Source organism: Nansenia antarctica (assembly GCF_963989245.1).
Source record: "Nansenia antarctica genome assembly, chromosome: 3".
Taxonomy (NCBI): domain Eukaryota; kingdom Metazoa; phylum Chordata; class Actinopteri; order Argentiniformes; family Microstomatidae; genus Nansenia; species Nansenia antarctica.
In genome coordinates this window covers 74,866,806-74,879,305 of record NC_137688.1, presented here as the reverse complement: position 1 = coordinate 74,879,305, position 12,500 = coordinate 74,866,806, and the positions used below count along the sequence as shown (strand labels likewise).

At 44.6% G+C, this 12,500-nt stretch overlaps 1 protein-coding gene across 1 annotated transcript in view; it reads left to right on the top strand.

Annotated features, from left to right (window-relative positions):
- greb1 (growth regulating estrogen receptor binding 1) overlaps window positions 1-12,500 on the top strand; it is a gene marked incomplete at both ends in the record, with an annotated part of 57,778 nt that overhangs the window by 20,771 nt on the left and 24,507 nt on the right. Inside the window, 2 exons of the mRNA XM_080527576.1 lie at window positions 11,231-11,260; window positions 11,309-11,471. Coding sequence (XP_080383702.1) covers window positions 11,231-11,260; window positions 11,309-11,471 — 193 coding nt within the window. The remainder of the gene's footprint in view (window positions 1-11,230; window positions 11,261-11,308; window positions 11,472-12,500) is intronic.

Below are 12,500 nucleotides of genomic sequence, written 5' to 3'. Positions count from 1 at the left end.
TACTTACCAGACACTTTTCCATACATGTGTCCTTGCTGAGCCTACAGTGAATCTGCTTACTTACTCCAGAGAGAAAATTCCTGTTAAAGGTTGCATGCATGCTACAGTTGTTCATAATGGACATTCAGTTACAGGTTCATTGATAGTGGTTGAATCAGGAAATGCATTGCTGGGACTAGATTTATTTGTAGCATTGCAGATGTGCATTGAGGGTAACAAAATTACTACTGTTAGCTCTGCTAGCTCTCCTACTGTGCTCCGAGCACCTACTGTACAGAGTACCACTCCACAGACCGAACCAGAGGTTCTAGTACAGGAGTTAGGGTGTGCAAAAGGTTTTATGCACAAAATACAGGTTAAACCAGATGCTGTGCCAGTACAGCAGAAACTGAGGAGGCTTCCGTTCTCAGTGAGGCAGGCTGTGACCGATGAGCTCGCAGATCTACAGGAAAAAGGCGTTATAGAACGTATAGACGCATCTCCATGGGTTTCCCCTATAGTTGTGACCCAGAGAAAGGGGGGAGGAAAGCCTCGCCTGTGTGTTGACCTCAGAGAACCTAATAAGGCAATCATCAGTGACTGTCATCCCTTACCGCACATGGATGAACTGTTCGCTGAGCTCCGTGGAGCCACAGTCTTTTCTACTATAGACTTAGCCTCTGCTTATCACCAGTTGCCATTGCATCCAGATAGCCGTGATTTAACTGCGTTTATCACGCATGAGGGTCTCTTTCGTTTCTGCCGAGTGCCATTTGGCCTCGCGTCTGCTCCTTCAGCTTTTCAGAAAATGATGTCGACTGTACTGACAGGCCTGCCAGGCGTACAGGCCTACCTGGATGATGTGATTTGCTACGGCATCACACAGCAGGATCACGATGTCAGCCTACGGAGAGTGCTACATGCTCTAAATGAAGTGGGACTTAAACTGAACATGCACAAGTGTAAGTTCAACCAGAAAGCTCTGCGCTTCCTGGGCCACACTGTGTCCAAAGATGGTCTTCATCCTGACCAAGACGGGGTCAGTGCTGTGGCGAACGCGCCTGCCCCGCACGACACATCCTCCCTGCGGTCCTTCCTAGGACTTGCATCGTGGTATAGTAAATTCATACCTGACTTCTCTACTGTGGTGGAACCGCTACGTGCTACACTCAGGGAATCTACTGACACTAAGTTTGAATGGACAGCGGATGCAGAGTCCAGTTTTACTGAGGTTAAGAGACTGATTACTGAGAGTCCTACCTTAGCATTATATGATCCTGAGTTACCTACTTATGTCACTACCGATGCTTCTAACTATGGATTGGGGGCTGTAATGAGCCAGATTCACCCAGACAATACAGAGAGAACCATAGCTTTTGCGTCCAGGACACTTTCTCCTGCAGAGAGAAAGTACTCTACCGTCGAGCGTGAGGCGCTGGCATGCGTTTGGGCGGTGGAAAGGTGGAGAACCTACCTGTGGGGACATCGTTTTGTCCTACGCACAGACCACCAAGCGTTGACAACCCTACTCACTTCCAGGGGTACGGGTCGCGCAGGTCTGAGAATAGCGAGATGGTCTGCACGTCTACTATGCTTTACTTATGATGTCACTTACCATCCAGGGAAACGTAATGTGACTGCTGACTGCTTGTCCAGACTCCCTCTGCCTTCGACAGGAGAGGTGGAGGAGGAGCCAGACATGGTGGCTACTGTGTTCACAGGTTCCTCACATGCCATATCTGTGACCGAGTTCACTGCTGCCTGTGAGGCCTGTCCTGAACTGACTCAACTGAGACAGCAGATACAGAAAGGTTGGCCAAAATGCAGTAAGAATGTGACAAAGGAACTTGCTCCATATTTTAGAGTGAGAGATGAACTGGCTGTGGATGAACTACTTGTCATGAGAGGCTCCGACCGTGTGGTTGTTCCTACTACACTACGGTCTAAAGTTGTAAATTTAGCTCATGAAGCGCATCAGGGAATAGTGCGTACTAAACAGAGACTACGAGAGCTATATTGGTGGCCGCAAATGGACAGATGTGTCCAGACATTAGTAGGCTCATGTGTACCCTGTCAATACAATGACAAAACAGCCAAAACTGCGCCTGCACCACTTACCCCAGTGGAACTGCCAGGTGGACCATGGGAGAAGGTGGCCATTGACATTGTTGGTCCCTTTGACTGTGCGACATGGGACTGCCGTTATGCTATTACACTCACAGACTATTACAGTAAGTGGCCAGAGGTGGCGTTTGTCTCTACTGTAACTACAGAGGCGGTTATTAGCTTCTTGACTACAGTGTTTAGTCGTGAAGGTAACCCTTCCTTCCTGGTCTCTGACAACGGATGTCAGTTTACCTCCCATGCTTTTGCAAGCTTGATTGATTGATTGATTGAAAACCTTTATTGTCCCCAATGGGGAAATTTTGTTGTCAAACAGCTCAGTTAGGGCAGAAAACATTCAGTACAGAAAACAGAAAAACATTCAATAAAAAAACATAAAACAGTGCAGGCTCAATAAGTAAAAAGTTCCAAAAGTTCCATCTCCAGGTCTCCCCCACCCTGCAGGGCCTGGTTGTAGAGTCGGAGTGCAGCTGGAATAAAGGACTGTCCAAATCTTTTTGTACTTTGACGGGGGAGAACAAATCTGTGGCTGAACTTGCTCCTCATCCCTGCCAGCTCGCAGTACATCGGGTGGGAGGGATTGGCCAGCATGGCCGCCAGTTTTTTCCCCATCCTCTGTTCTGCCACCACCTCTAGGCTGTCCAGCCCGGTCCCCACCACAGAGCTGGCCTTCTTCACCAGTTTGTTTAGCTTCGCAGCATCCCTGGCACAGATGTTTCCACCCCAGCAGGCCACGGCGAAGAACAGAACGCTGGCAACCACCGACTGATAAAACATTTGCAGCAGCTTGTTGCAGACACCGAAAGACCTCAGCCTTCTCAGGAAAAACAGTCTGCTCTGCCCTTTCCTGAGAAGAGCCTCGGTGTTGTCAGTCCAGTCCAGTTTGTTATTAATTTGTACTCCCAGGTACCTGTAGGAGTCCACCCTCTCGACTTCCACCCCCTTGATGGTGATGGGGGCTGGGGTCCTTCTCTTCCTCCTAAAATCCACCACCAACTCCTTTGTTTTGCTGGTGTTAAGCAAAAGGTAGTTGGTGTCGCACCACTGCACGAAGCTCTCCACCAGGGCCCTGTACTCCTCATCCCTGTCGTCTGTGATGTAACCGACGATAGAGGAGTCATCCGAAAACTTCTGCAGGTGGCACTGGTCGGAGCTAAACTGGAAGTCGGAGGTATAGAGGGTGAAGAGAAAGGGTGACAGAACAGTTCCCTGGGGGGCACCGGTGTTGCACACCACCACCTCAGACTGACAGCCCTGCAGTCTCACATACTGACGCCTGTCTGTGAGGTAGTTGTGGATCCAAGCCGTCAGGGAGTCCTCCACACACATCACTGCTAGTTTGTCAGCCAGCAGTGATGGCTTGATAGTGTTAAATGCACTGGAGAAGTCGAAGAACATGGTCCTCACCATGCTCTGTGGCCTCTCCAGGTGTGTGTAGGCCCTGTGCAGCATGTAAATGATGGCGTCCTCCACCCCCATGCTCTCCTGGTATGCAAACTGCCGGGGGTCCAGGAAGTCCTTCACCTGGGGCTTAAGGTGTTGCAGCACTAGCCTCTCCAGGATCTTCATGACCTGTGGTGTCAGGGCGACAGGTCTGTAGTCGTTTGGGGTGCTGGGCCGTCCCTTCTTTGGCACTGGGACGATGCAAGAGGTCTTCCAGAGCTGTGGCACCCTCCTCAGTCTTAGAGATAGACTGAAGAGATGTTGGAATGTGAAAGCTTTCTGGGAGAGAGAGAGATAAAGCACCTGCGTTCCAGTGTTTATTATCCAAGAGCCAACGGGGCTATTGAGAGATTTAATCGAGTTCTCAAAGAGTGTATTCAGACGGCTGAGAGAATGCACAAGCCATGGAAACATGCAGTAACAGAGTTCTTACTGAACTATCGCGCTACGCCGCATGCTACTACAGGAGCTACTCCCTTTGAGTTGCTGAGGAACAGAAAGATGCGTACAAAACTAAATGTCCTCCCTGTCTCACAACAAATTAAGTCACATGAGAAAGTGCAGGAGACAGTGAGACGCAAGCAACAGGAGAGTAAGGAGTACACAGACAGAATGAGGGGAGCGAAAGTGCCCATGTTCCAAGTGAATGACACCGTACGTGTCCGCAGACCGGAGCATGTAAAAAAGGGATCATCAAGATTCACAGAACCGCTGACAGTAGTTAGTAAAGCAGGACAGAATACATACCTGCTCAGTGATGGTCGAAAATGGAATGCATCCAAGCTTACACGCTTCCCCAAGGATGCTCTGTCTGGCACCAGTGGTGAAAAGGAGATTGAGCTAGAGGAGTTCATGGTGCCCGAGGCAGAGAATGTGTTTAATGAACCAGGTCCAAGAAGGAACCTTAGAGTCAGAAACCCACCTAGGTGGCTGGTAGACTTTGTGCCGTAGAGAACGTACAAAAAGGGTAGGATAGAACACGGTTCTAACTTAGTACAAAAAGGTCCTACAATGCAATGACAAAAGTGAATGTTCATTTCATGTTTCACTGTCATAAACTGTTTATTGTTGTTATTCATTATGCTGATTCATTCATTTTCATTTCCTTCGTTTTCATTTTATTTCAATTGTACTGACACCAGTCTACAGAATATTGCATTCGTTGAGGACTGTAATCCCTTTAAGAAAGGGGGAAATGTTGTGTCCTGTTTATACCGCCAGTGGGCGCTAGTATGCAAGTGATGTATGCAGTGACGGAAGTGATGTATGCACTTCCGGAGGTGAAGAACGGGAGTTGAATAAATGGCGAATTGAACAGCAGCTGCGTGTATCCCGGTCTCATTCTTTTACGAACTACTTTCTTACTACAGAATACCACACATACGCAATCGAAGCAACAGACGTGGTAGTTGATTGGTCAGAAAAATGTAGAATTGCCAGTTGTCCCGCTCTTATCCAGATCAACACGCGTGCGCTGGTGTTTTCCTATGGACAGCCTCGAGCAGCGTTCTCACCAAAAGCGAAGCGAAGCAAAGTGATGGATGCGTCGTTTCTAACCGAAGCGAAACCACCCTTTTCAAGCGGAGCATCCAAGGGGTGTTTGTTGCGGGAGCGACTTCGAATGCGCGTTCTCACAGCTCCAAACGACGCAAAGCAAAGCAAACTTTATCCTAAACTCTGTTTCAAGTGAAGCAAATGTTCTAGTGAGAACACACCCTTATAGTCTAGCAGCAAGTCCTCAAAAAAGGCTTTAGTTTTCGAGATACCCCTACCCGAGGTAGAGCAAATGACAACAATGATTTTTCTCATCTTTAGGGTCTCCCATTAATGAAATTGATTGTTGTCAAATTTTATTTTTGGGGAAAAGATGTTTTTTGGGTTGTTCTTTAGAGCTACCCCAATCCCTGAAAAAGAGCCAAATTAGACCAGGCCGAATATGGGGAAGGTGACAAAAAAGCCCATAACTTGAGAATGATCACTCCTTTCCTCTTCAGATTTGCTGAGGTATGAACCAGGTGGTTGTCCTACATCACCAAATAGTCAGACAACTATTTACCTAAATAAATACTGAATTATAGTCCTGTAAACTTAGCTTTAGTTTAGACGGAAATTGTACTTTTTGGTGACAGGAACATAGGACTCCATCACTTTTCTCTCATTTATCAGAAAAACAGAAATCCCTGAAAAATATATCATTACTGAATTGTCTAGGGTGGTATTGAACAATAACCAGTAGTTGTATGGAAATATCTCATACAGTTCTATTGCAAATGAGATTTCTTTAGACATAGGCCTACCTCTTCTCTGATGCAGTCAAATTCCGAATGGGGGATAAGTGGCATAATAGCCTATAAGTTAAGAATGCTCACTCTGATGGTCATTATATTTGGAGAGGGAAATACCAGGTGGCTGAACTACATCACCAAATAGTCAGAATAAGAGTAACCCAATAAAATAAAGTTTATTAGTTCTAAATTGCAAGCCTCTAAAACATAGGTGTAAATAGTACAGGTTTTATTAAAACTGGAACCTTAATTCAAAGTACAGTATAGAAATAATTTTGAAGCTTGACAGTGGAACACTCTCTGCCACTCTGGTTTGAGTGACAGCTGCATGTTTCAAAACTGTGTAGCCAACTGGGCAGCAGCAGCCATAACATTCTCCATCTCAGAGGGAGAGGGGCTGTGGATTGACAGTTCTGTTCAGATTATCACCAATCTAATGACAGATAACAGGTAACACATATGTCCAACTATGATATTATATGTTGTTGAATATGTTGTTAGATTTGTGAGCTTTTAAACCATAGTGCAGGCATTCGGATCTAGGCAGAGGCTAGCAGAGCCCAGCTTACAAGGACTCAGAACCATACTGAACGTTGCTCAAGGACGAGATGATGAAGTTCATAAGAGACTATCGCCCCACTCAGATGACATACTGTCCTTCAAGGTCAAGGTTTCATATCACAGGTCATGTCGGGCCAGTTATTCAAGCACACATAACTATACGCCTACAACCAGTGATCAAGAACCACCCCAGGATCAGTAAAAGACTTAGACTGTCCAGAGACACTAGATTTGACATCCGTAGCTAGTGTTTCATTTGCAGCCAATGTTTCAATTGCAGCCAGAAAGTCACAAAGAGAGAAGGCCTGACCCCTATATGTACCGGTACAGGTGAAAGTACAAGGTCAAAGGTCCTCAACGCAGCTTCAGAGAGGTTTGATGAAATAATACATCACCGTATGCTGACCTATGAAGATCTTTTTGCCTATGATGCAAAGTATCACAGAAGTTGCCTAGGACACTATCTTTCAGAAAGGAACATTCTAGCAGCTAGAAACAAACATTTAACAGAAAAGAAGTTAAATGAACATGAAAGAGCTTTCATTGAGCTAACTGAAGAATTAACTAATTCAAAGCATATGACACAACACAACACTGAGTGCTGTAACTGAGAGCTATAAAGGAAAACTGAGTACAGCTACAGAACCAACAATGTATAAATCCTGGAAACTCAAAGAAAAGATGAACCAGCATTATGGGGATAAACTCATCTTCATTGAACGTCCTGGAAAATCTGATCTGATCTGTTCTGGTGTCATAACTGTTGGCCATGCAATGAGAGAAGCTTCTCTCCTCAGAGAAAACATAACAGAAGACAGGGAGACAATGCCTCCACAGAGAACAGAGACCCTCACTGACACTCAAATCCTCCACCAGGATGCAGGTATATTGAGGAAAACTATGGAAAAGGTTGAGCATGAGCCTCAATTCTACATAAGCAGTGACAAGCTTTCCCTTCTCCAGTGCAGTGAATATGTGCCAAACACTCTGTATGATTTTGTGAACTGGTGTGTCAATGCAGGTGCATTTAAAAATGTGCAGACCTGTGATGAGGACCCAGCTCTGAAGAATAACACAAGTGTTATAACCTTTTGCCATGATCTAATTGCACAGTGCTGCAGCAGGCGTACACCTATCACACTAGGACTTGGGATTATGATCCATCATGAGTTTGGCAGCAAGGCCCTTATCAACAAGCTACACATGATGGGTCATTGTGTGTCGTATGATGAAGTGCGTCAATTTCTCACATCAGTAGCAGCAGATCAATTACAGAGAAGCAAAGGTGTTTACATTCCAAATGGACTGACAAGAACCACAGAACATGGGATAATCGATGCAGCCATTGACAACTTTGACCAGAATGAAGAGACGCTGGATGGCAAAAATACAACAGATTCCATGGCAATTGTTGTATACAGAAGAGGTGATGTTGCCACAGCACACAACCCCATCCTGAGAATCCCAGAGAGATCTCTCCATGCCCTGGACAGCTGTGATTTGGATAATGAAGAGGTTCAGAGGTAAATATTATAGACCAACTATCTGCCAGACACATGCAATACTTGATTGAAATGGCTCTGATATACTGTATGTTAATGCAATATAATCCAATATTAAAATGTAAAATGTGTAATGTGCACTGGAGGCTTCAAGTTTCACATTACACTTGTGTAAGTCAGACTAGCATTTGTCCAATATTCAAGTTACACATTATTTGTGAGGTCACACATCATAATCTAAGGAATCTGGAGTGTTGTTGTTTGTAAGGGCATTTTGTTAAAGATTGAATTATATGACAAAAGATGCCTAATGACTTGTTCTTGAATTTCAGATACATCAAGCCAGGTAGGCGATCTGAACCACCAGCAGTTCTACCACAGGTCCTCAAATCAGACAGCACAAAAGCTCAGGCAGCAGAAGGCCAAGACTTACTTTGGAAGGTGAGCCGTATCATGAAAGAAGAAGACCAGAGAATCCCAGGATGGTCTGCATTCAATGCCTATGTATCCACGTCAGACATCCCATTAACAACAGTACAATATATGCCCTTCATAAGAGCTTCACCATCAGACCTATCTACAATCTATACAGCTCTTTTGCAGCTCACACAGCTTGCTCAAGAACTGGGACAGAGGCATATACTTGTAACTGCTGACCTTGCCATCTACAGCAAAGCACAGCAAATTCTGTGGAGCAAACCTGAAGCTTTGGATGGCAAGATCACCATGAGAATTGGAGGAATGCACGTCACCATGGCCTTTCTGGCAAGCATTGGGAAGGTGTATGCAGACGGGGGCCTCTTTGACATGATAACCGAGTCTGGAGTCTATGCTGACGCAACAGCTCGGCAGATGCTTCAGGGGAAACAACTGACAAGAGGTGTGAGGAGCATCAAGGTTGTTTCAGAGGCTCTGTTCAGGCTCTTCTGGATGGCACTGGTCTCCTGGCTGAACAAAAAAGGCCAAAGTCCATTGTCTGCTGAACAAGAACACCTCCTGCGAGATGTGCAGCATGCCTTTCATGGCGACGACCAGGTCTCTGCCAGACAGTTCTTAAGTGAAGTGGAGACAGACCTTCCTGAACTGAGGAGAAGAATACAACAGTTTTCAGAGAGGGGAGTTCAACAATCAGCAACTTTTAAGTACTGGCTGAATTTCCTCAAAGGGGCTGATCTCTTACTCAGAATGCTACGATCAGAGCGTGAAGCTAACTTTGACCTTCATCTCAACTGCATGTTTGAAGCAATACCATGGTTCCGGGCTGCTGGCAGGATGAAATGCAATGTGTGGTCATGGTATTTGACAGGTATGACGGCCCACAGTCAATCAAAGACCTGGAGAGGCAAAGGAGAGGTGCAAGTGATGGAAGGCCTACACATGTTATCACTGGCAACACAAATGTCCCAAACTACAGGAAGTACTTGAGGAGTAGTGGAAACAAGACTGCACTGTGCATGTTTGTGAGCAACTACATTGTCACTGCAGCCCCATAGAGACTACACTCAGATGACTCCATCATCTTGGCAGGTGGATTTGACAAAGGGGAGGAGGTGAAGAGCATCTGCACAGCAGGAGTCAGCAGTTTGACATCACTGTACAGTGATCAGGAGGAGGCAGACACAAGGATGGTGCTCCATGCCATACATCTTGCAGAGTCATATTCCCGCATCATTGTGAGGTCTGATGACACAGATGTGGAAGTACTGCTCATATACTATGCAAGCAAAGAAATGTTTGGTTCATCTCTGGTGTACATGCATACAGGCCATGGAATGAGAGAGAGCTATGTCCCCATCAACACCATATCTGAGAAGATTGGAAAAGACATGTCTAACTGTCTACCAGCATGTCATGCACTCACTGGCTGTGACACAACAAGTAGTTTGTACAGAATAGGAAAGACAACAGCATTCAACAAACTCAAGACCCATCTCAGCGAGCTCAAAGATCTGGCCCATTTTGGACTCTCTGCCAGCTTGGAAGAGTCTTTGCCAGTCGCAAGAGAATTTGCGCTACTCCTATATGGAAAAAAGAAAATGGAAAATGGATTGATTGGGTTACTCTTATTCTGACTATTTGGTGATGTAGTTCAGCCACCTGGTATTTCCCTCTCCAAATATCATGACCATCAGAGTGAGCATTCTTAACTTATAGGCTATTATGCCACTTATCCCCCATTCGGAATTTGACTGTATCAGAGAAGAGGTAGGCCTATGTCTAAAGAAATCTCATTTGCAATAGAACTGTATGAGATATTTCCATACAACTACTGGTTATTGTTCAATAGCACGCTAGACAATTCAGTAATGATATATTTTTCAGGGATTTCTGTTTTTCTGATAAATGAGAGAAAAGTGATGGAGTCCTATGTTCCTGTCACCAAAAAGTACAATTTCCGTCTAAACTAAAGCTAAGTTTACAGGACTATAATTCAGTATTTATTTAGGTAAATAGTTGTCTGACTATTTGGTGATGTAGGACAACCACCTGGTTCATACCTCAGCAAATCTGAAGAGGAAAGGAGTGATCATTCTCAAGTTATGGGCTTTTTTTGTCACCTTCCCCATATTCGGCCTGGTCTAATTTGGCTCTTTTTCAGGGATTGGGGTAGCTCTAAAGAACAACCAAAAAAACATCTTTTCCCCAAAAATAAAATTTGACAACAATCAATTTCATTAATGGGAGACCCTAAAGATAAGAAAAATCATGGTTGTCATTTGCTCTACCTCGGGTAGGGGTATCTCAAAATCTGAGGGCCCTTCCTGCTAGACTATTAGTGAGGACTCGTGCTGCAGTGTTTGGTATCATTTGAGGTTAGCTAGCAGCTTTCTCTGGTAAGCCAGACAGGACAGCGTTGCAGCCATCCAGCCTGCTGGTAATAAAAGCATGCATTAGTCTCTCACTGTCGGCCTGGGAAATAAAAGGTTTCACCGTAGCAATGTTTCTCAGGTGATAAAAGGATGTCCTTGTCTGTGTGTGTGTGTGGAATGTGTGTGTGTGTGTGTGTCTGACTGTCTAGGTCAGGGCATTCTGACTTTGTGTGTGGGAGTGTGTGTGTGTGCGCACAGCATGTGTGTCTCTGCGTCTGTGTGTGTGTGTGTATGTGTGCGCGTGTGTGCTTCTCTGTGTCTCTGTCTCTGGGTATGTGTGTGTGTGCGTCACTGCGTGTGTGTGTGTGGTTAACCCCTGTGTGTGTGGGTGTGTGTGTGCGCTGCAGGAGCTGGGTCTGGAGGAGTGTGTGTGGTTAACCCCTGTGTGTGTGTGTAGGTGTTATACAGGAGCTGGGTCTGGAGGAGTGTGTGTGTGTGGTTAACCCCTGTGTGTGTGTGTGTGTAGGTGTGCTACAGCAGCTGGGTCTGGAGGAGTGTGTGTTAACCCCTGCCTGTGTGTGTGTGTGTGTGTGTGTGTGTGTAGGTGTGCTGGAGGAGTGTGTGTCCCAGCAGGAGGCAGAGCGCTACGTGGTGAAGATGGACCAGGACGCCAGGGCACGCATTGATGACCTCATACAGGAAGCACACGGCAACTCCTACACACTCTACATCCTGATCCACGACCACGCCCACTGGGACGTCAGCAGGTGTGTGTGTGTGTGTGTGTGTGAGTGTGAGTGTGTGTGTGTGTGTGTGTGTCTGCGTGTCTGCGTGTGTATCGTATGTGTCATTGAGCCATTCAATTGAATGGTAAAAGTGTGTATATTGTAGCACAATGAAATTGGCAGGAATTGTATATTTCAGTGATATGGCAGCGATGTATTGTGCGTCCAAGAGGGCCTGAACTTTGGTTTCAAAAGTTTCAAGTAGCCCACTTTTAACCACCCACCCCCATAGAGGGAAGGTGGTGTTACTGTTTTCAAGTTTCAAGTTTTATTGTTATGTTATATTATTATTTTTCTAATTCTTCTATTTTGTAATCCCTCCATTTTCCTCCTAACCCTAATTATTCCATATTCTAATTCCTCCATATTCTAATTCCTCAATATTCTAATTCCCCCATATTCAAATTCCTCAATATTCAAATTCCTCCATATTCTAATTCCTCCATATTCTAATTCCTCCATATTCTAATTCCTCAATATTCTAATTCCTCCACATTCTAATTCCTCCACATTCTAATTCCTCCATATTCTAATTCCTCCATATTCTAATTCCTCCATATTCTAATTCCTCCATATTCTAATTCATCCATATTCTAATTCATCCATATTCTAATTCCTCCATATTCTAATTCCTCCATATTCTAATTCCTCCATATTCTAATTCATCCATATTCTAATTCCTCCATATTCTAATTCCTCCATATTCTAATTCATCCATATTCTAATTCATCCATATTCTAATTCCTCCATATTCTAATTCCTCCATATTCTAATTCATCCATATTCTAATTCCTCCACATTCTAATTCCTCCATATTCTAATTCATCCATATTCTAATTCCTCCATATTCTAATTCCTCCATATTCTAATTCCTTCATATTCTAATTCCTCCATATTCTAATTCATCCATATTCTAATTCATCCATATATGAATATGCTAATATTCCATATAGGAATATGCTAATTCCTCAATATTCAATATTCAAATTCCTCAATATTCAAATTCCTCAA